General features: G+C 44.1%; 1 protein-coding gene across 2 annotated transcripts in view; it reads left to right on the top strand.

Moving 5' to 3' along the window:
* Positions 1–2,239: 2,239 nt before the first annotated feature.
* The window catches only part of chm (CHM Rab escort protein), a 33,925-nt gene continuing 11,174 nt past the window's right edge, over positions 2,240–24,990 (top strand). The window contains exons 1-9 of one of the 2 annotated variants that reach the window (XM_014195971.3): positions 2,240–2,364; positions 9,588–9,654; positions 9,916–9,988; positions 10,278–10,402; positions 10,691–11,054; positions 11,242–11,358; positions 11,748–11,868; positions 16,496–16,718; positions 20,982–21,059. In XM_014195971.3, coding sequence (XP_014051446.1) covers positions 2,313–2,364; positions 9,588–9,654; positions 9,916–9,988; positions 10,278–10,402; positions 10,691–11,054; positions 11,242–11,358; positions 11,748–11,868; positions 16,496–16,718; positions 20,982–21,059 — 1,220 coding nt within the window. In that variant the 5' untranslated portion in view covers positions 2,240–2,312. Of the gene's footprint in view, positions 2,365–9,587; positions 9,655–9,915; positions 9,989–10,274; positions 10,403–10,690; positions 11,055–11,241; positions 11,359–11,747; positions 11,869–16,495; positions 16,719–20,981; positions 21,060–24,990 lie in introns of both variants that reach the window. The other variant, XM_014195970.3, reaches the window with a different exon arrangement.

Genomic DNA, 24,990 nt, shown 5'->3' with positions numbered 1-24,990 from the left:
ATACCATCTACAGTAGTCGACCAGGAGAAGTATGCCCGGTTGAGCCTAGGTTACTCTTTACTGAATTCGTCATTATATTTGGTTGGCCGTCCTGTGAATGGCTTGTGTCCGGAGTGTATGCTTGATGAAACGGTGGAGCATGTGTTGTTGTATTGTTGTAAGTATGTGAAGAGAGGGAAAGATTGATGTGTATGGGTTAATTGAGGTTGGACGGGGTTGGGGAGGTTTGAAAGGGATTTTTGGAATGGGGGAGTGGTTTGTTGTAAGTTAGTATGGCTCTTTTTAATTTTCTTAGTAGTAAATAATTAGGCAGATGGATTTAGATGTTTGTGTTAGTTTTCTTTTTATCCTAATGTAATGTGAACCGTGATTGACCACATACTCCAGCACAGTAGGTGGCGGCATGCACCTTTAACGTTTCTTTGCGGACCGCCATTATAAAGAAGAAGAAGAAGAAGAAGAAGAAGAAGAAGAAGGAGAAGAAGAAGAAGAAGAAGGAGAGGAGAAGAAGAAGAAGAAGAAGAAGAAGAAGAAAGAGAAGGAGAAGAAGAAGAAGAAGAAGAAGAAAGAGAAGGAGAAGAAGAAGAAGAAGAAAGAGAAGGAGAAGGAGAAGGAGAAGAAGGTCATGCAGCAACCACCAGTGTACAAAGATGATCATATGCATCATCATATTCTGACCATTTCAGAATGTTGCCTTTTTATTCTCATCCCTATTGCAAATCCCTCAGAGGCCTGTCTCAGTTTGATCATTTTGTTTAGGAATACCTCTAGTTGGGCAAATCGTAATATATATATATATATATATATATATATATATATATATATATATATATATATATATATATATATATATACATGAAAAACAAGTATAGTTCAGGTTTGCTTGTTAAAAAACAGGATAGCAGTAAAGAAGATACACAATGGGGTTCTTATAGCTTACTCCTACAATAAAACTGACTTGCGACTAAAGTGTGAAAGTGCTTTCACAGACTTTCCTGGTTGATTTACAACTGATCAAAAGCGGTGACAAATAATTTCAGGATGAAAGAAAAAAGAGAAAACAATTATCCACTGCATTTAAAAAGAAACAGTGAATAGAAATACAACTTCATTCAAAAGACAATCACCTTAAGACGGCTTAGACCACAAAGGTGTCTCCAAACACATGAAACCAACTGATAAACAAAATGACCTTATTGCAGTGTCATAGCCCTAACTTACAAAACAATAAACATTTGGATTGTGTCGACCAGTGTCGATTGTGTCGATCAGCAATGATACAAATAGCCTACCTTATCAGAAAACTCCAACAACACTAAAAACATTTATTCAAAACAGCATAGTCACAAAATGGTTACCCTGGCTCAGAAGTAGACTTGCACAGTAACAACACAGCACAAAACACACAGACCACCTTCAGGGACAATAGGAGGGGATGCGATTATCTGGCCCGGGTTTCCCCGGTGGGAGGAGTTTGCACCGGGTGAAAAGTGATTGCTTTCGCTTTGGAACCAGGCTGCCTCCCGGGCGTGAACCAGGTGCCACGTTCGTGGCTGATGGCAAAGTCAGCTCAAAACAAAAGTGACATAGATTAAGCATGTGGAGTAATTAATAGGATTCTGTGTTTTCACATGCAAAATGTATTGCTTTTTGATAAAAAAAATGTTTAATCTGCCTTCCCAATGAAAACTAGTTAGAGAATTTCAACATACTGTATATTGTATGGAAAAAATATGTTGTACATTTCTGAACGATTGTTGACAACATGACCGAGCGGTATAGATTACTGTTCGATTTGAGAAGGGCGCTCCTCCCTTACCGCTTTTGCCCGTTCATGTCACGGGCTGGTCCATAGACCGCTGCACCGCAGCTCAGCTTAATCGAACTCCCTCAAGCTCTAATCTGGGCAGGTGGGTCTGGGGTGCTTTTATATGTTGTACATGTTCCCCACCAATTAGGGTCCCCTGGGAAACATGAACCCTATATGAATGCCTGAGATATTAGGGATTGATGGAAAGCTGTTAGGTCCACTGGAGGTGTTCATCAGTGCTGATGCAGTGTATCTTATTGTTATTTATGTTATCACCTAAATCTCCCATTGCCTACTATATTATGGAATATTGGATGTTGAAGGTATGGTGTTTCTATTTTAGTTTAATTATAGTTACATCTTTACTAATATGATATTACTCATGTTTATTATTTAAGAGAAAATACATGGGATACTTTTTTATTTAATCAGTGTGTGTGCGTACACACACGTACGTACATGTAACGTCACAGCTAATCTGTCACATGATACAGTGCTCAACATGGCTGCAGACAACCTACCATCCGAATTTGATGTTATCATACTCGGGACAGGTAATACACTATTCTTGGTTTGCCAGTCTGTGTACTTTCAACCTGTTTCTTGATAACTGTGCCTCTGAAATTGGGGAGGGTGCAAGAATATTGTCTAAAGGTTTCATCCAAAACTGTGAAATGGCTGATAGCATTGGTTGCTAACGCTAGCAGCTTGTTGTTGACGTTAGCAGCTAGCGAGTTATCTTGCTAATTAGGAGCACGGAATATGTAACATTTATACCTGTACCATTTGAATATAAAACGGATAGCTAGCTATAGCTAATGACTTAGCAATTCGTGTCATTTTCTGAACGCGTAAAAAATATTTATTTGTGTGTGTGTTATAAGCTCACCACTTCAACATCGATAGCTATAGTAGCTAACTTTGACAACGTCATCAGCTTCCTTGATGGCAACATCTGTGTGAATGTTAGCTATCAGCTATCTGAATTATTGCTATCGTGTCCCTGTTTGATATGAAGAGCTAGCTAACTAACTTTAACCCAAACAACCAACGTTTGCACATGGTACACAAGGTAAATACAGCCAAACAGCTAGCTAGTATTAGTAAAGGCATCTCTCTAACTTACTGCTCTCAGTTGAGAGAAGCATGCACTGTCATTGTGACTAGCCTGGGCTACTGTTGGGTAGCGAACGCTAAACCTATATTTAGCCAATGAAATGTAGAACTGTCTGTGTCCAACCACCACATACAGTATATTTTCCTATCTACCTGTTATAAATGATAACTAGACAATACAGGATAAGAAATGTAAAATGTCATTATCAGGTTCTTCAGAATAGAAATTGCTTGAACAAATGTTCAGTCACAGATGAGTCTAATGTGATGCCATCTTACACATCCTGCACCTAGCTAATTGTAATTCTACATAATTATTTTGTAACTAAAACGTCTAATTGCTTATTTCTCAAATCCCTAACACACACATGACTGTTTCAGGGTTGGGTATTTTACTTTCTAAATGTAATCCGTTAGGCCTACAGTTACCAGTTATCTGTCCAAAATTGTAATCAGTAATGTAACTTTTTGATGAACTAAACTCAGTAACGTAATCTGATTACTTTGTTACTTTTGAATGATTTTCTCTTTAAGACGTCTGCATGCTTCCCATCATATTATGTTTTTTCGTCTGATAATGCACACACAAAAAATGTCTTGAGGCAAGCCAAAGTTCGGTAGCTGAGGTCTTTACCCTTTGGTCAACAGTATGGATTCTTCAATTAAGTGTTTGTTGTCATTCAATGAGAGACTAATTTTCATGCAAATTTTTTCACTTGAGAAATACTACCCCAAAAGTCATAGTTATCTAAGATTAATTTCTACTATTTTTAAGAAATGTATACTTGCTCTCAAGAGGGACACTATTGCTGCTTCTTGTTTTTCAAGCGCAGGTCTTTTAATAAGGGAGTATGCAAGGCACAGACTTTCACTTCACCTAGCGTAGTTCTGTTAGGAGCCAACAGAACTTGGTATGCAGATGTCTTTAAAGGACATTAAAAGAACACAAAAATTATCTAACAAACGCATTTGTTGTGTCATCATGGTCTCTGACTTGTGGACAGACTCACTCAGGAGGAACAAACTTGCATCTTTTTTTAAATGCTGAATTGAATGTCATTGAGTAAACAGAAAGGTGTCATAGTGTATTTTTTTCAAACATCCTTTCTAAAATTAAAGTAATCCGAAAAGTAATCATCTAGTTTTTCAGAAGTATCTGTAATCTGATTACAATATTTTTGCTGGTTACGTAACTGATTAGTTAGTTTTTTTGTAATCAGATTATATGTCACCGATTACATGTAATCAATTACTCCGAAACGGTGTCAGTAATAATATGAACTCCGTTCACATCACTGGGTTGATCTTAGGCTACATTTTAATTCACCAGTGGAGGCTGCTGAGGGGAGGACGGCTCATAATAATGGCTGGAATGGAGTCAAACACATCAAATACATGGTTTCCATGTGGTTGACTTGATACCACTCCATTCCAGGCTTTATTATGAGCCGTCCTCTCCTCAGCAGCCTCCACTGTAATTCACTATAGGCTAGTTGGCCTACTCTTTGATGAATCCCCAGCACTGGTTTCATTCAATGTTCTGGCAAAACAATGCAATGGTTTGTCTTCATTCAGAATGATGACCTGGGCTTACCAATAAGAATCTAGCCCCAGTAATAGCACAGGAAAGGATACAGGTGCTCTGATTCATTATGTTCAGAAATCAGTCCATGCACAGACCTGGTACAAAGCACAGAACTGATGCCAGCAGGGGATCCACTGTAGGAGCTCACCAGTGCTGGGATTCGCTATGCAATGGAGGAGGAAAATAAATATTAAAAATGACAGCTCAGATGCCTATTGCTATAATTCAGCACTATGATTGATGGTGTGCAAATTGAATGTCTCTGGCCCACTTCTGGTTTTGCTGGTGCAGAACTTGAAGCCAGCTGGTCCCCATACTGTGGGTGACAACACTGCACTGATGACCCAGTCTATTTCTGTGCAGGCAGTGTTCTGTGTCAAGGTTGGTCAGACAAGCATTTTTTTCCCAGGTTCCCCAGCCTATGTCTTTGTGTTGGGTCTGTGTGCAATAGGTGGCTGTGGACAAGGAACAGTTGTTTATGAATATAGTGGCCCCCTAATGACACCTGTTTTCCATCTGCTGGCCCTTCACCTGTGTGAGGCAGGGTGTTCCTGTTGGTTGCACCCCGTCAGTCCCCTGTTCACACACATCTGACGCTCACCAGGGGGTGACACAGGGGACCTCTGGTCTACGTGGATAGTTCTCTTTTGGACATCTGCGAGTTTAGCCAATTGTAGGCCTAATTCTCTGCTTTACAAATATTTTGTCCATTTGTTTTTGTAATTTAAATAATTTGACCTTGAAATAATTTTCATGAGCATAGCACCCCTGGGCCATTGCAGATCTTTTGTCCAGTCGTTAGATTCATATCCCTTAAATAGCCTACGTTTGACATTTTATTTGCTTGACATACACTCACTAGTCTGGATAAGAGAGTATCCGCAGTAGTGAGTGCATACGTTTTCTGACTTTTTTTTGTTGCACTGGTCCTCTGTGGGAATCGAACCCACAAGCCTGGCGTTGCAAGCGCCATTCTCTACCGACTGAGCCACACGGGACCTTTTTATTTTGAAATGTTCGACTACAGCCAAGTCAGCTGGAGGGGAGGTAGCAAGTCAGCACAGGTAAAACCTACAAGGACGTTCTACTAGCTAGCCTAAGTGGAATGGTATCATGGCAAATCGATTGTGTTCCCGGGACAGCAGTGACAGAGATTCACAATTATTCTCGTTCTCATAGTGGAACTGGTCTTGTGCAGAGTCTTAATAGAGAGACAATAAAGCAAACGGAGGCGGCATCTTGCTGAGCCGTTCCCTGCTGTTGTGTTAATGTAACTATCCATCTTGGTAGGACCTCCAGTCACTGCCATGAAGGGCCTCCATTAGCAGGACATGTGATTATGGAACAGAGCCAACAATCACCAGCTTTACTAGTTGACACATCTCTGACTTGCGCTTAGACTTCTTGTTCTGTCGTCAGGTTAAAAACGACAACAAATTGTCTGGTAAAATAACAAGCGAGTCGATTTTTGACACCCACAATCTCAGATTGTTCTAAAATTGTTTGTTGTTAGAAACAGATAAGATTAGCATTCCTGCAGCATTATTTTGTTTAAATATAATTTGATCTCTGAGAAATTAAACTAATTGAATGCATACAAATTGTCTTTACATTTTTTTTTTTTAATAGGATTCATAAAATATTAAATAATTATAATACCTAACATCCGATTTGTACCAAACTTTTTTCTAACAATGAGTATGACATGAGGAATCCAAAGAAAGGGTTGTCTTTTGACCATGGACCCCCTACCACAATCCCACTCCAACAACGAGTATGTAGTATCAGTTCTTTATGTCTGACAAGTAGTATGGAGCTGCGGCTCAAAGTATTGTTTATCCTATGTAATGTTTTCTCCGTGAATTTTGTGACGTTTTTTTCCCCTGTTCATAGACATTACATCCTGATAGTACCAGGTTCTGACCACTAGATGGTAAGAGTTTGAAGAATTCTCGATGTTAAAGGGATAGTTCACCCAAAATAACATATTGGTTTCCAGTTTGAGTTATGACAGCAATGCATGCTTTGGTTTTGTTGGGCACGGTTTCAAATGCTAACTTTTTAGCATTTGTGTCACAAAATGGAAATAAAATTACAAAAAGATGTCACCTCATTACACCTTTTTATTTTCGGCCTGGCAGGCTAATGTGTTTTGGCAGTTATGCCTTCACCAGCGCATCTAGCATTGTATTGCATTGGATTTGTGCCACAAATGCTAAAAAGTTAGCATTTGAAACTAGGGGTGTGACAAAAAAAATGACGTGAATTCACAATTTAGATATGGTGCTGCGTACGACCGCTAGGGGTCAGTGTAGTTCAATCTACAGCAGTCATGGCTACTTACCAGACAGCGCTCACTTTATTGCTGTTTCCCCATCCACTCAACAACGATGGTATTAATGCAGTTTTAGGTTCTCTGTTGTGTTCCTCTCCTTCATGTTGTCAGTACAGTACTTCTCATCAATGTGATGGCTCGTTGCAGTGATGTACCACAGTGTGTTCACAGACGTCTACAATCTGTTGTTAACGTCACGTATGGTGTTTGAGCGCTCGTGCTTTGTACTTGCAGAGCAATCATTGTACAATTTCTCCATCAGGGCCATCACGGTTTTTCCACATGGCGTCTTTTGGTTCCAGATATGCCATTAGGGTATTGAAGCCGACATCCTCTACAATTGACGATGGCTGCATATCAACTGCAATAATTTCTGTAATCAGTGCTGTGATTTTTCTCCCTCTGTCCCTTATCGCACTGCTGCCAGCAACATGTTGGGTCTCACGGTGCCTCCCTTTCAGCATTGCACCTGTACTGCCACTGTGGGGGGGGGGGGGGGGCTCTTAAACAATCCCCTAATAGCAGGAACAGCACCATCTTGTGGTCAGAACCTGGTTATATCAGGATGATACGATGGGACATAAACCCAACATCTTCTATGATTCATTTATCTGAACAGGGGGGTCGGAAATCTATAAAAAATTATTCACAGAGAATATATAGCACAGGCTGAAGAAACAATACTCCCGAGCCGCAGCGCCATACTACTTGTCAGACATAGCAAACTGAAACTATGTACTGGTCGTTGGGGTGGGATTGGTGTGGAGGGGGAACCGTGGGTAGCTTCTGACCACTTATTTGGATTCCGCATGTCTTACTCATTGTTAGAAAAAAGTTTAGTCCAAATCAGATTTTAGGTACAAAAATGATTTAATATTATATGAATCCTATAAATTTTAAATGGCCAATTTGGGATGCAATCAATTAGCTTAATTTGTCAGAGATCAAATGATATTTCAGCAAAATAATGTTTGCCGGAATGCTTATCTTATTTTCAGAGCAATCTGAGACGGTGAGTGTCATGCTTTGCAGAAATTACACGGAACGTCCCAAACACAAAACACAATGGTGATTCAAGTCATTGGGTCATCATCTTCTTGTATTGTAAGCTGGATGTTAAAACAAGATGGGCCTACCGCACAGGGTAAGAAAGTCTATCAACTATGAAGACTTCACAGTTAGACTGAATAGAATGGCTGGATTTCATTTTAATCCCATTTTAACAGTGTGCGTGCATGTGTGTGCGTATACGAGTGACAGAGAAGAGGATGTGACGGGGTGGTGTTGACTGAAGTGCCTTCCCATCCTGCTCTGTCTGCTGTAGGCTTGCTAGTTTCTTTTGCCTTCCCAAGCGCTCTCAGCCAGACTATAAATAACACGTCAAATGACTTTCAAGGTGGAGAGAGAATCCATTTTGGAATGTTCTCTGAAATGAAGAGTGATTTATGATTTCATACAATTCCTGCTGAAAGCATTTTGGCTTTGCTCGGTCATCAAAGTCCTGCCGGCCCCGATCTATTATTTATCGTGAGGCCTGTCTGTGTGGCATCAGTGCTTTATGGCAGGTAATGTTTGTCTTTAGCAAACATGATGTGGAAAAATCAATACCGGACCCCGATAAATGGCATTAAAAGATGGCATCGGAGGTTATTTACAGTTTTTAAAAACATCTCAAGAATGGCCTGATGGTTAGAGATACAACTATGTTGTTTTTTTTTACGCGGTGCAGTTCATTGAGGGAGTGTATTTTATACTTAAGTGTCCACTTAAATCTTTCTTTGTGCTGTCCCAACATTGATACGAGTGGAAACTGGATACTTATACTTCATGTTCTTGCATAATCCTTGGTGATGCTTACAGCTGTGTAAATCTTTGGTAGCCTATATGCCTAATGTTGAAATGGTGAGGACACAAATGGACAAGAGTAGCATATGTGGAATGAGAGCGTACAGTGCCAAGGTGAAACGGTGTAAGCCTCTGGCTTTCCGTTGTGACTGAGAGATGCTCTCTGTTAAATGACACAGGGAGAGGTTTGGAAGTGGCGGCATGTACATGAGAATAAATCACTTTCCCATTGTGTGTGCGAGATGGGACAGTGCAAGGCCAGATGAGAAAGAAGAGCGATGGAGAGACCAGGATGCCTTGGTGGCTTAATGGAGTTGTTTTCTGGGCTCTCTCTGTGGCACTGCCTCTCAATCTCGCTTACCCTAACCCCTATCTCTGTGGTGTGACTCCTCTGCCTGGCCATTTTACCTTTTGTCTTCTCCAGGAAACGGAAACCTCCGGAATGAATTAGGATCTTTCTCTTGGCTAAATGAATACCAGGTGGATTTTTCCTTGATGTGCTCTTCACGTCAGAGGATAACGCTTTCTTTCCCCTCGGGGCAGGAGCCATTTGTGCCGTGGAAAATGTAGTGCTATTCAAATGGAACTCTTCATTTTATTTGATGCCTATTGTTCATGAACCTTGTTCAACTGCCTACTCCACTAGGACTTCAAATGCCCTAAGAGTCTCATTCTAGACATTTCTTTCCCATTTGACAATAGAATAAGCAATACACTAAAAGAAATACTCATCACTTCCCGACTCAGCAGGCACTGCCAATGCAGTGAATTGCTTGCCAATTGGTTCAGGTTGGGGGGGAAACTATTCCATTCAGACAAAAGCCACGTGGAAATAATGGGTTGAATGGCTTCGTCTTGGGCTTGACAATGTGTCTCCTGTCTCTGTTCATTTTCAGGCCTGTCTGAGTCTGTTATTGCAGCGGCATGCTCCCGTGTTGGACAGAGGGTCTTGCATGTTGACAGGTGAGTCTGAGGGGGGGTGAGGTGGGTGGGTGGGTAATGGTATGTTGGATTGCACTGTGGTGAGATGGTGCTCTGGTTAGGCGTTCATTCTGTGTGATTATTTTAGATACAAATTCCAAATAGCCTATTTTAAAAGTACATTCTGGGGTGAATATTTTATAAAATTGATTCATTTTAAAGTTACTGGTGCATGATTGTGTATAAGACATGAACCAAGACATGACCCCAATTCTTACTTGCACTGTATGCTCAATCCTACAGGAGAAACTACTATGCTGGAAACTGGGCCAGTTTCACATTCAATGGACTGCTGTCCTGGATTGAGGAGTACAAAGTGAGTTTAGCTGTGTTTGCTATTATCTTTATAAATGTAGCACATCATCACAAAGCATGACATTGGTTGAATCAGTTAATGTGACTAACTGGAGGTGTGAATATTAAATGGTGCGCCTGCTTTGACCTTTTTTAGAAAATAATGTGTTAACTGCGATCGTTCTTGTGAGAGGCCTGGGTAATGGCTTCACGTTGTCCTACAGGCTGTGCGCGTTTGTGGGCGCGTGCAATATATTGTGTTCCCATTTGGATGTCACACGTTTTCTGTAGCCTGTCTCCTGTGTCAGCAGGCTGGCCAGAGTGAGGAGGCTGTACAGGAGGACTGGAAGGAGAAGCTGGAGGAGGGAGAGGAGGCCCTGGCGCTCAGCTCGATGGACACGTCCATCTCCAACCTGGAAGTATTCTGCTACGCCAGGTACCACTGAAGACAGCAGGTCCACACACACACACACACACACACACACACACACACACACACACACACACACACACACACACACACACACAGAGGGGACAAACCTCTCCATTATTCTCATTTTCAAACAGTCTCCTTGACGAGGGCTTCATTCAGAATAAAGGACCACAGAAAACTCTTCCTACAGGAATTAGCTTACACGGCACTGCCAATGGCCATTTCTAGTTTTGTTTCCACACCTACAAACCTGTTTTAATGTCCTCCTAACCTGCTTTGTGTTGTTGGCAGTGAGGAGCCTGAGGAGGAGGTGAATGAGGCTGAGGCTGCGGCTGCAGCCTGGTCCGTCCCTCAAACACCAGACTCAGAGGGGGAGGTAGAGAGGTGTCTGCTCGAGAGCAGTTCTGTGGAGGAGGAAGAGCCAGTGGTGGCCAGTGATGAGGCGTCTCCAGCCTCTGGACCTGATGCTGGGGCAGAGCACACCCAACAGGAGGGGCAGGAGGGAGAGGTGCCCAGCCAGGCAGAGGAGACCCAGGGGGAGGAGCAGCAGGCCAGCCCCTCTCCAGCTGAGAGCCAACCAGAGCCCAAGAAAAAGATCACCTATACCAAGATTGTTAAGGAGGGACGGAGGTTCAACATTGACCTTGTGTCTAAGGTTGGTACAGTATATTGAGGTGCTAAAACATTGAGGGGCAATGCTGCAAATTAACACATTGTTCTGTGTAAGTGTATTTTTTTTCCCCCTGTAACCTAATGTTTAATTGACTTTAAGGCTAGACCATTTGAAATGATGCAGCTAAATGCATTCTGTTGCTTATTCGTTAAATTGTGACCGTCCCCAGCTCATGTTCTCTCGTGGCTCACTGGTGGACCTCCTCATCAAGTCCAACGTCAGCAGATACGCAGAGTTTAAAAACGTCACCCGCATCCTTACCTACCGTAACGGGAAGGTGGAACAGGTAGAGAACACACACACACACACACACACACACAAATGCAGAACTGTGATGTAAGATCTGTCAGATTTAAGTGACTTTCCGATTAATGTCAGATTAATGCTGTGGCACAAACAGCTTTTTAATCTCTGCTGAATGAAAATTTTATATGATCTTCAATGTGTTTACGTTTGATTTACTGAGTGGTGGTTATGACCATCGGTTTTTAATTTGAGTACTTCAATCACTCTGCTCAAGATAGCTGTCCCATGTTTGACCCCACACACTCTCACTTCTCCCCTCCCCCCTGCCTTTTTATTTTTACACCTCCCTCACACAACCTCACAATTACTTTCTCTCGCCCTTTCTCTCTCCCTCTCTTTCTCTCTCCCTCCCTCCCTGGCTGTCTCCAGGTGCCCTGCTCCAGGGCTGATGTTTTTGGCAGCAAGCAGCTGACTGTGGTGGAGAAAAGGATGCTGATGAAGTTCCTCACCTTTTGCCTGGACTTTGAGCAGCACCCAGAGGAGTACCAGGGTAGGAACCCCCCACCCCTGGTGATTTTTCTCCAGTCTTCTACCCCCAATGTTCTCTCTCCCTATCCCAGTCCTTTACCCCTGGTACTCTCTTTCAGTGCTCTCTCTCCCTATCTCAGTCCTCTATCCCTCACTCCTCTACTTTCTCAGAATGGCGCTACAATGGATAGCAGCCGTTTTACAGGCTCTGGTCCAATTCTGCTACTTTGTGGGGGTGTTTGTGTTGATCTGAACTTTTTTTTTGTACATAATGTTTCCGCCATTGTTTCCTATGACCGGAAAAAGCTTCTGGACATCAGAACACCAGTCACTAACTTCGATTTGGATGAAGATTTCTACTTCAAAGAGTCAGAGGCGCAGGACTTACTGCTCACCCCAGGCCACAATCATCGAGACTCTAAAAAGGCAGTGTAAGAGAGGCTGACGTGCGGGGGCACCCTGACGAAACTAAGTCGGCGAGTACATAAACCGCCTCTACCCTCCGTTCTATTGGCGAACGTACAATCACTGGAGAACAAACTGGACGAGCGCCGTTGGAGATTATCATATCAACGTGACCTGAAGAACCTTAATATCCAATGTTTCTCGGAGTGGTGACTGAGCAAGGACATGGATAATATGCATCTAGCAGATTTTTCATTTCATCTGCAGGACAGAACGGCATCATCGGGTAAGCTCAAGGGGAGAGGTGTGTCTCTCTTTGGAGGATGTTTTGAGGTTCTGAATATCTCATGATAAGCTGTAGGCGATATTATTTACCCAAAAAGTTTTAAATCCGTCATACCTAATTTCTACCAACATGTCACCTGAGGCGAAAAAAAAAACTAGATTGCCTTTACTCCACGCATAGAAACGCATATAAAGCTCTCTCTCGGCCTCCATTTGACAAATCTGACCATAATGCTATCCTTCTGATTCCTGCTTACAAGCAAAAATTCAAACAGGAAGTACCAGTGACGCGCTCAATACGGAAGTGGTCCGATGAATCTGATGCTCAGCTACAGGACTGTTTCACTAGCACAGACTGGAATATGTTCCAGGATTCATCCGATGGCATTGAGTAGTTTACCACATCAGTCGTCGACTTCATTAATAAGTGCATCGACGATGTCATCCCCACGGTGACCGTATGTACATATCCCAACCAAAAGCCATGGATTACAGGCAACATCCGAACTGAGCTAAAGGGTAGAGCTGCCGCTTACAAGGAGCAGGACACTAATCCGGAGTTTATAAGATATCCTGTTACGTCCTCCAACGAACCATCAAACAGGCAATGCATCAATACAGAACTAGGATCGAATCCTACTACACTGGCTCTGACGCTCATTGGATGTGGCAGGGCTTGCAAACTATCACTGATTACAAAGGGAAATCCAGCCACAAGTTTCCCAGAGACGCAAGCCTACCAGGGGAGCTAAATGCCTTCCATGCTCGCTTCTAGGCAAGAAACAATGAACCATGCATGAGAGCACCAGCTGTTCCGGACAACTGTGTGATCATGCTCTCCGTAGCCGATGTGAGTAAGATCTTTAAACAGATTAACATTCACAAGGCCACAGGGCCAGACGGATTACCAGGCTGTGTTCTCTGAGCATGAGCTGACCAGCTGGCAACTGTCTTCACTGACATTTTCAACCTCTCCCTGACCCAGTCAGTAATACCAACATGTTTTAAGCAGACTACCATAGTCCCTGTGCCCAAGGACGCCAAGGTAACCTGTCTAAATGACTATCGCCACCTTGGCACTCACATCTGTAGCCATGAAATGCTTTGAAAGGCTGGTCTCAACACCATCATCCCAGACACCAAGGACCCACTCCAATTTGCATACTACCCCAACAGATGACGCAATCTCTTTCACTCCATACTGTCCTTTCCCATTGACTAAAGCTAAGGTAAGTTCCCTGGGACTGAACACCTCCCTCTGCAACTGGATCCTGGACTTCCTGACGGGCTCCCCCAGATCGTGAGGGTAGACAAACACATCCGCCACGCTGACCCTCCACACGGGGGATCCTCCGGGGTGCGTGGTTAGTCCCCTCCTGTAATCCCTGTTTACCCATGACTGAGAGGCTGCGCACGACTCCAACATTATTAAGTTTACCGGCGACACAATGGTGGTAGGCCTGACCACCGATGATGATGAGACCTGGCATTGTGATGCCAGGACAACAACCTCTGCCTCAACATCAGCAAGACAAAGGAGCTGATCGTGGACTACAGGAAACGGAGGGCTTAGCATGCGCATTCACCTCGAGGCTGTAGTGGAGTGGGTCGAGAGGTTCAAGTTCCTCGGTGTCCACATCACTAAGGATCTATCATGGTCCACACACCAACAAAGTCGTTAAGAGGGCACAACAACGCCTCTTCTCCAGGAGGCTGAAAAGATTTGGCATGGGTCTTCAGATCCTCAAAAACATCTACAGCTGCACCATTGAGAGCATCTTGACAGGCTGCATCACTCCTTGGTATGGTAACTGCTTGTCATCCGATTGCAAAAACTACAGAGGGTAGTGCGTATGGCCCAGTACATCACTGAGGCCAAGCTCCCTGCAATTCAGCACCTCTATACCACGTGGTGTCAGAGGAAGGCCTTAGAAATTCAGACTCCAGCCACCCAATTCATAGACTGTTCTCTCTGCTACCGCATGGCAAGCAGTGCCGATGCACCAAGTCTGGAACCAACAGGACCCTGAACAGCTTCTACCTCCAAGCCATAAGACTGCTAAATAGTTAGTCCGGGTAGCTTTTTGGTTAGCTATTTAACTATCTGCCTTCACCCTTTTTGCACCCTTTTTTTACCCATCACATACGCTGCTGCTACTGTTTATCTGCTACTTTATTCCTAGTTATGTGTACATACAGTATCTACCTCAATTACCTCGTATCCCCTGCAAATCAACTCTGTACTGGTACCCCGTGTATATAGTCATTACTCATTGTGTGTTACTCATTGTGTGTTTATTACTTTTATTATTACGTGTTTTAACTTTATACTGAACAAAAATATCAACGCAACAATTTCAACGATTTTACAGAGTTACAGTTCATATGAGGAAATCAGTCAATTTAAAGAAATTCATTAGGCCCTAATCTATGGATTCCACATGACTGGGAATACAGATATGGAGATGTTGGTCACAGATACTTAAAAGAAAAAAAAAATAGGGGGCATTAATCAGAAAAACAGTCAATATCAGGTGTGATCACCATTTGCCTCATGCAGCGTGACACATCTTCTCATAGAGTTGATCAGGCTGTTGATTGTGGAATGTTGTCCCACTCCTCTTCAATGGCTGTGCGAAGTTTCTGGATATTGGTGGGAACTGGAACACACTGTCGTACATGTCGATCCAATCCAGAGAATCCCAAACATGCTCAATGAGTGACATGTCTAGTGATTCCAAGAATTGTGTAGATATCCTTGCGACGTGGGGCTGTGTATTATCATGCTGAAACATGAGTTGATGGCGGTGGATGAACGGCACGACAATGGGCCTCAGGATCTTGTCAGGGTATCTCTGTGCATTCAAATTGCCATCGATAAAATGCAATTGGGTTCGTTGTCTGTAGCTTATGCCTGCCCCATACCATAACCCCACCGCCACCATGGGGCACTCTGTTCAAAACGTTGACATCAGCAAATCGCTCGTCCACATAACGCCATACATGCAGTCTGCCATCTGCCCGGTACAGTTGAACCCGGGATTAATATGTGAAGAGCACACTTCTCCATGGTGCCAGTGGCCATCGGAAGTAAACATTTACCCACTGAAGTCGGTTACGTCTCCGAACTGCAGTCAAGTCAAGACCCTGGTGAGGACAACGAGCATGCAGATGAGCTTCCCTGGAACACGTTCTGACAGTTTGTGCAGAAATTCTTTGGTTGTGCAAACCCATCAGCTGTCTGGGTGGCTGGTCTCAGACGATCCCGCAGGTGAAAAAGCCGGATGTGGAGGTCCTGGGCTGCCGCGATTACACGTGGTCTATGGCCGGTTGGACGTACTGCCAAATTTTTGAAAATGACATTGGAGGTGGCTTGTGCTAGAGAAATGAACATTCAATTATCTGGCAACAGCTCTGGTGGACATTCCTTCAGTTAGTATGCCAATTGCATGCTCCCTCATCTTGAGACATCTGTGGCGTTATGTGACAAAACTGCACATTTTAGAATAGCCTTTTATTGTTCGCAGCACGAGGTGCACCTGTGTAATGATCATGCCGTTTAATCAGCTTCTTGATATGCCACACTTGTCAGGTGGATGTATTATCTTGGCAAAGGAGAAGTGCTCACGAACAGCGACCTAAACACATTTGTGCCCAAAATTTGAGAGAAATAAGCATTTTCTTTTTAATGTATGGACAATCACTGCGATCTTTTATTTCAGCTCATGAAACATGGGACCAAGACTTTACATGTTGCGTTTTATATTTTTGTTCAGTGTATAATTTTTATATATTTCCTTTCTCTCTGCATTGGTGAGAAGGGCCTGTAAGTAAGCATTTCACTTACGTAACTCTAAACCTGTTGCTAATGAAGCATGTGACAAATAACATTTGGTTTGATGATTTGATCTCTCTCCATCTTAGGCCTCTCCCTCACTCCTACCTTCTCTCCTCTCCAGACTTCTCGGAGCATTCCTTCTGGGACTTCCTGCAGACCAAGAAGCTGACGGACAACCTGCAGCATTTCATCCTTCACTCCATTGCCATGGTGATCCCAGAGGTGTGCACGGTGGAAGGCCTGAGAGCCACGCAGCACTTCCTGCGTTGTCTGGGGCGCTACGGCAACACGCCCTTTCTGTTCCCCCTCTACGGCCTAGGGGAGATCCCTCAGTGCTTCTGCAGGTCAGTGGTTCCTCATGTCTGGGTTTACCTCACCCCACTGGTACATGATGATGAGTCTATCCTACTGTACATAACAAAATGTACACACGACTATAAAGTCACTGAATTCCAACTATGTGTTTGGATTGGGGGCCAGACCTATATTGACAGGGTACTAGAGATGGGAGGTGATCTTTGTGATTAGGGGAATGGGGATGAGACCTGGGTTTGTGCTCTGACTCCGAGGCTCTCTGCTCCGCTGGGCTCTGGATGGCAGCTTTTAGCACTGCAGGTCTTCAGGGAGCTCTCCTGTGAAACTGTAGCACTTAGAGCCGAGTGAGCTTCAGGATGTGTCCCCCACGGCTGCTGCTCATACTGCTGCAGGGGCCATGGCGGCTCACAGCCAGGCAATGGGAGAACAGCTCCCCAAAGGCCGTGGATGCAGCTGGATATAGCCTAGCCTCGAACACTTGTCCCGGGGTTAGGCATATGACTCTGCCTGCTTGCCTGCATGTGTTTCCATCCTCTGAATGGGAGATATCCACACCATGGAGGTGTGTTGAGCTGAATGCATGGGTGCCAACATCCCGAGCGGAGCTGCACATACGACAGAGCAGCCTTGACCCTGGAGATGGAAGGTAATGTTCTTTTGCAGCTGCAGTGCTGTCAAAGTCAGTGCCATGCCGCCGATCTATCTGCGACGCAATCAATTTGCATCCAACTAAATCCATCATGGAGATTGGCTGCACACCTCACGGTACAGAGGTGTAATAACACAGACCAGGTTTTAACCTTAAATGAATCATGTTGGAAATGAGGGCAATATGTGCTTGAGCTGTGTAATGCATTTATTCCCTGAGAAACTGGTTTTGGTTGAAGCAATTATAGCAGAATTGTTGCTTTATTATGATACACTTTTTTTTCTCTTGCTATATTGTTCTAGTAATTCATAGACAATTATGAATACATAGTTAGAGCAACCGAATGGAGCCATGTCTTGCTCGTCGGGCTTTTATCTGTCAGAGTACATGTAGAGACATAACTCCAACATGTAGGAGATGGAGGTTGGATTCATCTTCCACCTGACTTTTAGAATTTTAATAAAGGTCCTCTGCTCGAGGCTCAGTCATTTGCATATTTGATTCCCACTCCTTCCCCCCTAATCTACTCCTCCGACGTTCAGATAAGCAAGGTAAAGAGCCGACACATGATCACACCTGTCTGTCGCTGCACAACTCTCTCTCTCTCTCTCTCTCTCTCTCCCTCCCTCCCTCCCTCTTAGTGGCAGTGAATATCTGTTGTTCATGCATACTGGATTGCCATGTCTTTATTTTTGTTCTACAGGTGATAATAGTTGGAATTGAGCTGTTACTTTAACCTCCCTAGTTTTATATTGTTTGAATGAAAACGTCACGCCTCACCTTGAGTTCAAACCCTGACTCTGTTGGTCTGTAGGCGAGGTAGTTTTATTCTCAGTGTCTCCTCCCAAACATTTTAGGTAGCTACGGTTCCAATGTTTGTGTTTTTGGAACGTTAGAACGGTGAAGAAGTGGGTGGAGAGAACAAGAAGAAGCAGTAGAAAATGTCTGATGGGTAAGGTGGAGTCTGAAAGTGATGAACAAAAGAAGCGGAGGTAGGGAGTACGAGGTATAGGGAGAAAAAGTATTTGAGAGCGGTGTGAGTGAGGGGTGGTAGTGAGGCGGGATCATCCATCAATGTGATACCTGCCTTGCAGGTGATGGATGGATAGATGGCCGTGCAAACTCAATAATGCTCACTCTCTCAGGTTATTCACAGATCAGCGAGCAGCACTGCTAATAAAGTGATGAAATGCTTTTGTGTCCTTGCCTGGATTATTCCTCAAGTTTTGACAGGGAAGACTCTTTTTAATTTCTAAATAACCTTTGGCGCTTTGACTGCAGTAGTCCGTCTTCTGCCTCTGTCCCTCGCACCGTTCTATGGCGTGTGACCGCGGTGGTGGGGTGGGGGTGGGGGGTAGACCTCCATTCATTTACCCTGAAAAAGAATTTGGCCGTGACACGCTTTGATTTGCATGCCGTGTTGCCACGCTCCAATCAGACAGCAGTCAGAATGAAACAGATTGAGAGGATGGGGGAAATGCATTAATTAGTGCAGATGATTGTCTGTTGAGCATTCAGTCACAGATCATATTTCCTCATCTTTTTTTTTCCCACTCATGGAGCAATAAACATCTAATTTATTCGGATCCAACAGGATTTAATTTTGTGCAGAAGGCCTCGCCAGGCGCCATGGTGCTTTGTTTTCTTTTAATTATTGGCCAACCATTAGCCCCCCACTCTGCCTCCCAGCTCCCCAGATTACAGCAGAATCTTCCAGCAATGATTTTTGACAGGTAAGTGCTCTGTGTACGCACTGTAATTTTGTTTGTTTAGCGTGTCCTGGACATGGTGAGGATTTATTGTCCACGTCCGTGACTGCCGGTTAAACCCTCTGAAAACCATCTGAAATCCTCCCAGGACCCTTTAAAACCTCCCACCCTTTTCTCCTGCTTGGCCGTGGTGGATGAATGCATGCATCTACAGAACCTGCAGCTTCTCTTCCACCTGGTCTTCTAAGGGTTGAGTCGGGGGGCTTAGTTCAGCACTGGAACATCTACAGGAGACCCAAAGTGAGTTTCAGGAGACCCAAAGTGAACTTGAAGCACACGGTATTGCTAAGCAGTGCTACTCAATACACCCACTCTGTCATACACTTTAGATTTATCTCTGAACTGTAAAGGAACCGAATGGATCATTTTTCGAGCATTTCTCCATCTGAGGAGGAGGAGGTATGCACAGCACTTGCTGGCCCTACAGGTTTGTCGAACGTTGAGAGAAACACCCCCGGACGTCAATGTCATGACTGAGAGATGAGAAGTCTAGCGAACACTGCAGCGATTCAAGACCTAGAGGTGGACACGTCCAGTGTAAACTTGTAAATGCATTCTCTGCCATCATCTAAGGTATGGGATTGAGTTGTCAAGAAAATGAGGACTGCCAGCCTTTTTTAAGGCTGTTCTATTTATTTCTGCCTTGCTTGAGATACTGCCGCTAGAGCCTCGAGCTTATTTCTGCTCTTGTTACATTACCTTTTAATTACAGAAATAACTAGTTGGAGGCAGTTGTTTTGTATGAGAGGGGAGAGGAGGGTTGTCGAAGATTTATTTTGGATGTGACCTTCTCCACACTAGCTACAGCTGTAATCAGTGGAATTAATAGCGTAATCAAATTATACACAAACTCATAAATCATCGCCGAGCGCACTGTCACGGAGTTCGGCTATTAATGGCCCCTATTGTTTTGCCACCGTATTAAAAAATCACGTCCCCTGATTCCCGCCTTGATAGGAACTGAAATGCCATTTAGAGGCTATAAAGACCGGGGGCTCAGAGGGGTCCCAGATTTTCACAACTGTTAATTTAGCAGCGATGCAGAGTGATGTCGCAGATGCCAAGGGGGGGGGGGGGGGGGGGGTGAGTCAGGGCCGGCCGCGCTGCAGCGGCGCCTTTTCAGCCGGGGGATGGCATCATTGGGACAGACAGCGGCCAGTTAATTAGAGTAATATCAGCTTAAACGTCTGTCAGTTAGGGTTAATGACATCAAAAGGGGTTCCCTGGCGTCTGAATGGGGTTCTGTAGAGGCCATGCGATGGGCCTGGATGATTGCCTGTGAGTTTTATTCTCTTGATGTTTTATTAAGATGCCATGTCTGGTAATTCATCTATGGGGCAGGTACAAACCTTTTTAGGAGCAACGGTGATGGTTGTCTGTGGGGTAGGCGTGTCTTGGTCCCTCCTCTCCATTCCTCCCTCTGTTTTCTCTCGACCTGCTCTCCCCAGTCCGTCACAGCTGGCAGAGCTCCCTTAAACCCCAGCCATCTCTCTCCGTTATTCCCACTGTGTTGAAAGAGCCAGTGCCAGGCTCATAGACCTGTGCTGTCTGTATGCAGCTGCGTCTCTGTGGGTGGAGCACACATTAACCTGGCCAAAGCACACAGTCTGCACTGTGTTCGCCACTGTTTTACTTCAAAGTAATTCAACCCAAGTATACTTGATTTTTGCAAAGTTTTGCCAAAGCAAGGATCATCCACAGTTTTTATATGTAATTGTCACCACATTAAGTTGTTTGAGGTGATTTGGAAAAAAGTCACATTTATTTGTCATACACATTTTGGAGTATTTTATAGTGCATTGCAGTGAATATCCTATATGTTTATTCACTGACTGGCCACTGTCTTAAAGGACTCTTTTGTGTATTTTTCTCAGGATGTGTGCTGTCTTTGGAGGGATCTATTGTCTTCGCCACTCAGTTCAGTGTCTGGTTCTGGACAAGGAGTCCGGCAAGTGAGTATTCCATCGCCAATTCACCACAACACACACACCAGTCCCCTCCCTTCCCCCCGCCACAATAAAGAAGTGTGAGAACAAAAAAAAAGTGAGAACAAAGCAGTAACAGAGAGCTGGATTTGTGTTCTGGGCTGAGATAACAAAAAAGCAGCCCTGTTCTCGTCAAGCCCCTTTGTTCCAGCCCTCCAATCAGGGAGCAACCTCGATTAGAAGTAATTTGTGTATGTGGTCCTCCAAAACAAGGAAAGAAGAGGGGGTCCGGAATATAGATACGAAATTAATTCTCTGGGAGACGGGAGAACCAACCCCCCCCCCCCCCCCCCGCCCCCACCTGAAGCAGCCAAGCTCGGAAGACAAATCACAGGCCCTGCCACTTGGGCTGGCGATGAGTGATGCTGGTTTTTCCTCGTGGCCTTACCTCCACTAATTGATTTTCATCTGAAGACAAAAAAGCCCTCTGTTACTGCCTCTTAAAAAATGAGAGTTCATCTCCAGTCTCCCTTGATTAATCTGTGCTGATAATGTGCGTCAGGCCCTACTAGAAAGCCCTTTTAATGAGTTTCAAAGGTAGATTGTTGTCATAAACTAGGTTAGATTAGTTTTTTTTTTTGGAAGGCTCGATATTGAGATTCTTTCATCTTGGTGGTGGGTGACCCTGGGGGCTAGGAATCTTGTGGTGGAGCAGCGTCGTGAGGAGTAATACTGTATGTGCTCTCTCTCTCTCTAATACTCGGCCCAAAGACTGAAACTCCCAGCCCCTGTCTCTACAGCCAGTCTCTGATGTTGGCCATTGGGGAAATACTGCCTTCTGGGACCTCAGACTGGAAAGTGCAGTTCCTTTGATAATGTGTCCCTCTTTGTGCAAAATGCTAATGGTACTCAAGTCTTTGGTTACGGCTCTCTTTTTCATTTGACGTATCCACGTGCGGCCGGTTGGGATTTCCTAGAGTGCTCGTGGTTCATGGTTTTTATCTACTTACTACCCAGCGCTCTGCGAAGCCTAATGCGCGCCACACACTGACTCGTCCCCTCTAGTCAGAAGTGCCATTTAACACATTGATACGTGCAAAGTCAATGGCAAGCGCTAAAGCACAGACCCGAGTCAGAACCAGCCGCGGTCTCTCCTAGTTTTCTGTGTGAACGGCGTTTCAGGTTGGAGCTGATCCAATGCCATGTCAGTCAGCACTAGAGAGAAGTCCATAAACGAGCGGTGAGGCGTGGCCGAGAGGGCCGCGCTGTTCTCCACGTGCGCCGCACAGGTGTCCACTCTGCTCCTTGTTCCAAGGCAAGCCTAATACATCATCAGTGGGGGAAAAAGTTTTGCGAAGGTGAAAAAAAAAATACAAAAAAATGGCAAGGTGTCTGCCAGGCTGAACAATGATTTTAATTTCCCCGGCGTCATAAATTACCTCCTTATGTCTCCTCTTATTACATACATAAAGCTGAAAAGGGTAGAGGGAGATTAATAATGCAGCACCAGCAGTGGATGATGTGACCTAACATCCCAGCTGCCACTCGTCTGTCCTATCCTGTCCTGGACCTGCTCCTCCATACTACTACAGCAGACACCTGCACCGCTTGTCTGTCTGCCTGCCTGTCTGTCTCTCTCCTGACTCCACTGACCAGCCGCTTCACTCCTGTCACTATCCATCCCTTAGTCTTAATGCGCTTTGATCCTAGTCACTTCCAACAGAGGAGAACTTGACTGTGACAGTAATGTCCAGTAAGTCATGTGGGGGAGAGTTAGTTTGTTTCACTTGGCCGAAGTAAAGAGTTGCTTCCAGTTGAGATGTTTATCAAAGTCGTAACTGTGCATGACTGTGTATAAGGCTGTGACCATGATTGCTATGTGTATGACCTGCGTGCTTTATGAACACTGTTTATCAACTACAGTTCTGATCAATAAAGCCTGCCGTGGCCTTGTGGGTAGGGGGACGGTAATCATACTATTAGTGGTTACTTCCAAGCTGGACCTTACCTTCTTTTTATGTCTCGGCTCAGGTTATGCCTGCAGATGACAGTGGATATACATTTAGTGTTGAAGCACATTTACTTCATCCTCCTATTTAAGATGAAAATAGTAGTTATGTTTATTTAGATATATAGCACTCATGAAGGTAGTTTCCAGGATGTGCAGTATTTTTTGCTTCAAGAAACAGTGGGTGTTCTCTCAGGGATGTGAAGGTTGTGGCCTGTATCCCGTCTCCTATAGCCCATATCCCACTCCATTGGTTTAGGATTGATTTGAACTGCCAGCTCCCACTGCCAAGCCCCCTCCTAGTAAATAAATCTTCATTTACATAAACAGTCCGTCCTGCAGTCAATCTCTCCTAGGTGAGGATTATTCGGAGGGGTGCGGGTTTGGAGGGGGGTGGGAGCGAGCGTTTTGGAGTGCCGCTTGCCTTCTCCTTTATTGTGTTGTGAAAGTCCATTTCAAGGATGTCACCCCAAGCCCATTAGTTTGGATAATGAGCCCTATAAAGCACATTTATAACTCTTGACATAACAAGCAGACAGATTCCCCACCGTTCCCCCTCTGTCGGAGAGGAGCAACGCAGGAAGGTCACACTGCTGCTGCCCAGGACAGGGGGCTCAGAGAGCCTCGCCTCCCCTTGTCCTGCCTCTCCTAGCCTCACCTCGCTCACACTGGCTAACTCACAGATTGTGCCAATCTGGCCAATGTTTTGGGTTCTGTTTTGTGCTTGCATTGTTTGGACAAAAAAAGAGAACGTATTCAACTCTGGCTTTTCTTACAAAGATTAATGAATCAGCCCAGGCCATTTGTATTTGTTTCGACGGTGGTGCATTGAGAAGCTGCCAAAACAATCCTTCTCTTTTGTGCTGGACTATAGGCTGTAATGTTCTGAGGCACAGATGCCAACTGTATTCCCTTTCTTGACAAAGGTCATTAATTAATACCATCTCATGAAGCATACAGCTCAGGTCGGTAAAGGTGTTTGGTATAACAATGGAGTATTTATTTTTGTGTTGTCAACAAACAAAAAAATGACGTGGCCACAGATCTTCTTTTTTCCCCCCCGGACTAAAGGTCCCGACGCTTCAGATCATGTTCTGCGCATGTGTTTATTTGTTTATTCTCTACTTTACGCACAGTCTCTGCTCTACTGGGGTGGCAGGTAGCCTAGTGGTTAGAGCGTTGGGCCAGTAAACGAAAGGTTGCTGGATCAAATCTACGAGCTGACAAGGTAAAAATCTGTCATTCTGCCCCTGTATTTACAGGGTACTGTGTATTTACAGGGTACTGTTCCCTGTAAATAAGAATTCGTTTTTAACTGACTTGCGTAGTTAAATAAAGGTTCAATTTAAATTAAAAATAAATACTCGTAGAGAACACTCTGGGGAATGGTTCTCAATTAATAATAAATAATAAAGTTAGATCAAAGCTGAATCAATGTCTGCAAGATCACACAATGACAGAATATAATGTTACTGTAATACAAAAACACCACTACATTTTTCTTTCATGTGGCCAAAACTCAACAGCGCGCACCACTAGGCAAAATACACAGGGAGGCTATGTTAGTTTCTTCAAGGGAAATTTCACCATTTTTCAAACGGCACCACCCCAACATCAACATATGTGAAAATGGCTTTTCTATGTTTTGTAGTAAAAAAAAATAGAGGAAAATGGGTGTTTCCAATGACACCATCAACCAATTAGCAGGCAATGCCTACTCGTAATTAGTTAAAATCATGACGCACATTGATGACATCATTTAGCGTTTCTGTCTTTTTTTTCTCCCCCACAAAACATAGAAACGCGTCCTTTTCACATATGTTGATGCTGGAGGTGATGAATATGAAGTAGAAATTTTGAGAAATGTCCCTTTAACACGATATGCTAAAACGTGCTCACTGTACATCATTCAAAACAGCACTGTACGCTACTTCGGAACAACACTGTAGA

Source organism: Salmo salar, chromosome 04 (assembly GCF_965601325.2).
Source record: "Salmo salar chromosome 04, fSalSal1, whole genome shotgun sequence".
Taxonomy (NCBI): domain Eukaryota; kingdom Metazoa; phylum Chordata; class Actinopteri; order Salmoniformes; family Salmonidae; genus Salmo; species Salmo salar.
Note: the sequence above shows the minus strand (reverse complement) of the source record. Positions and strands in the feature narration are given on the sequence as shown.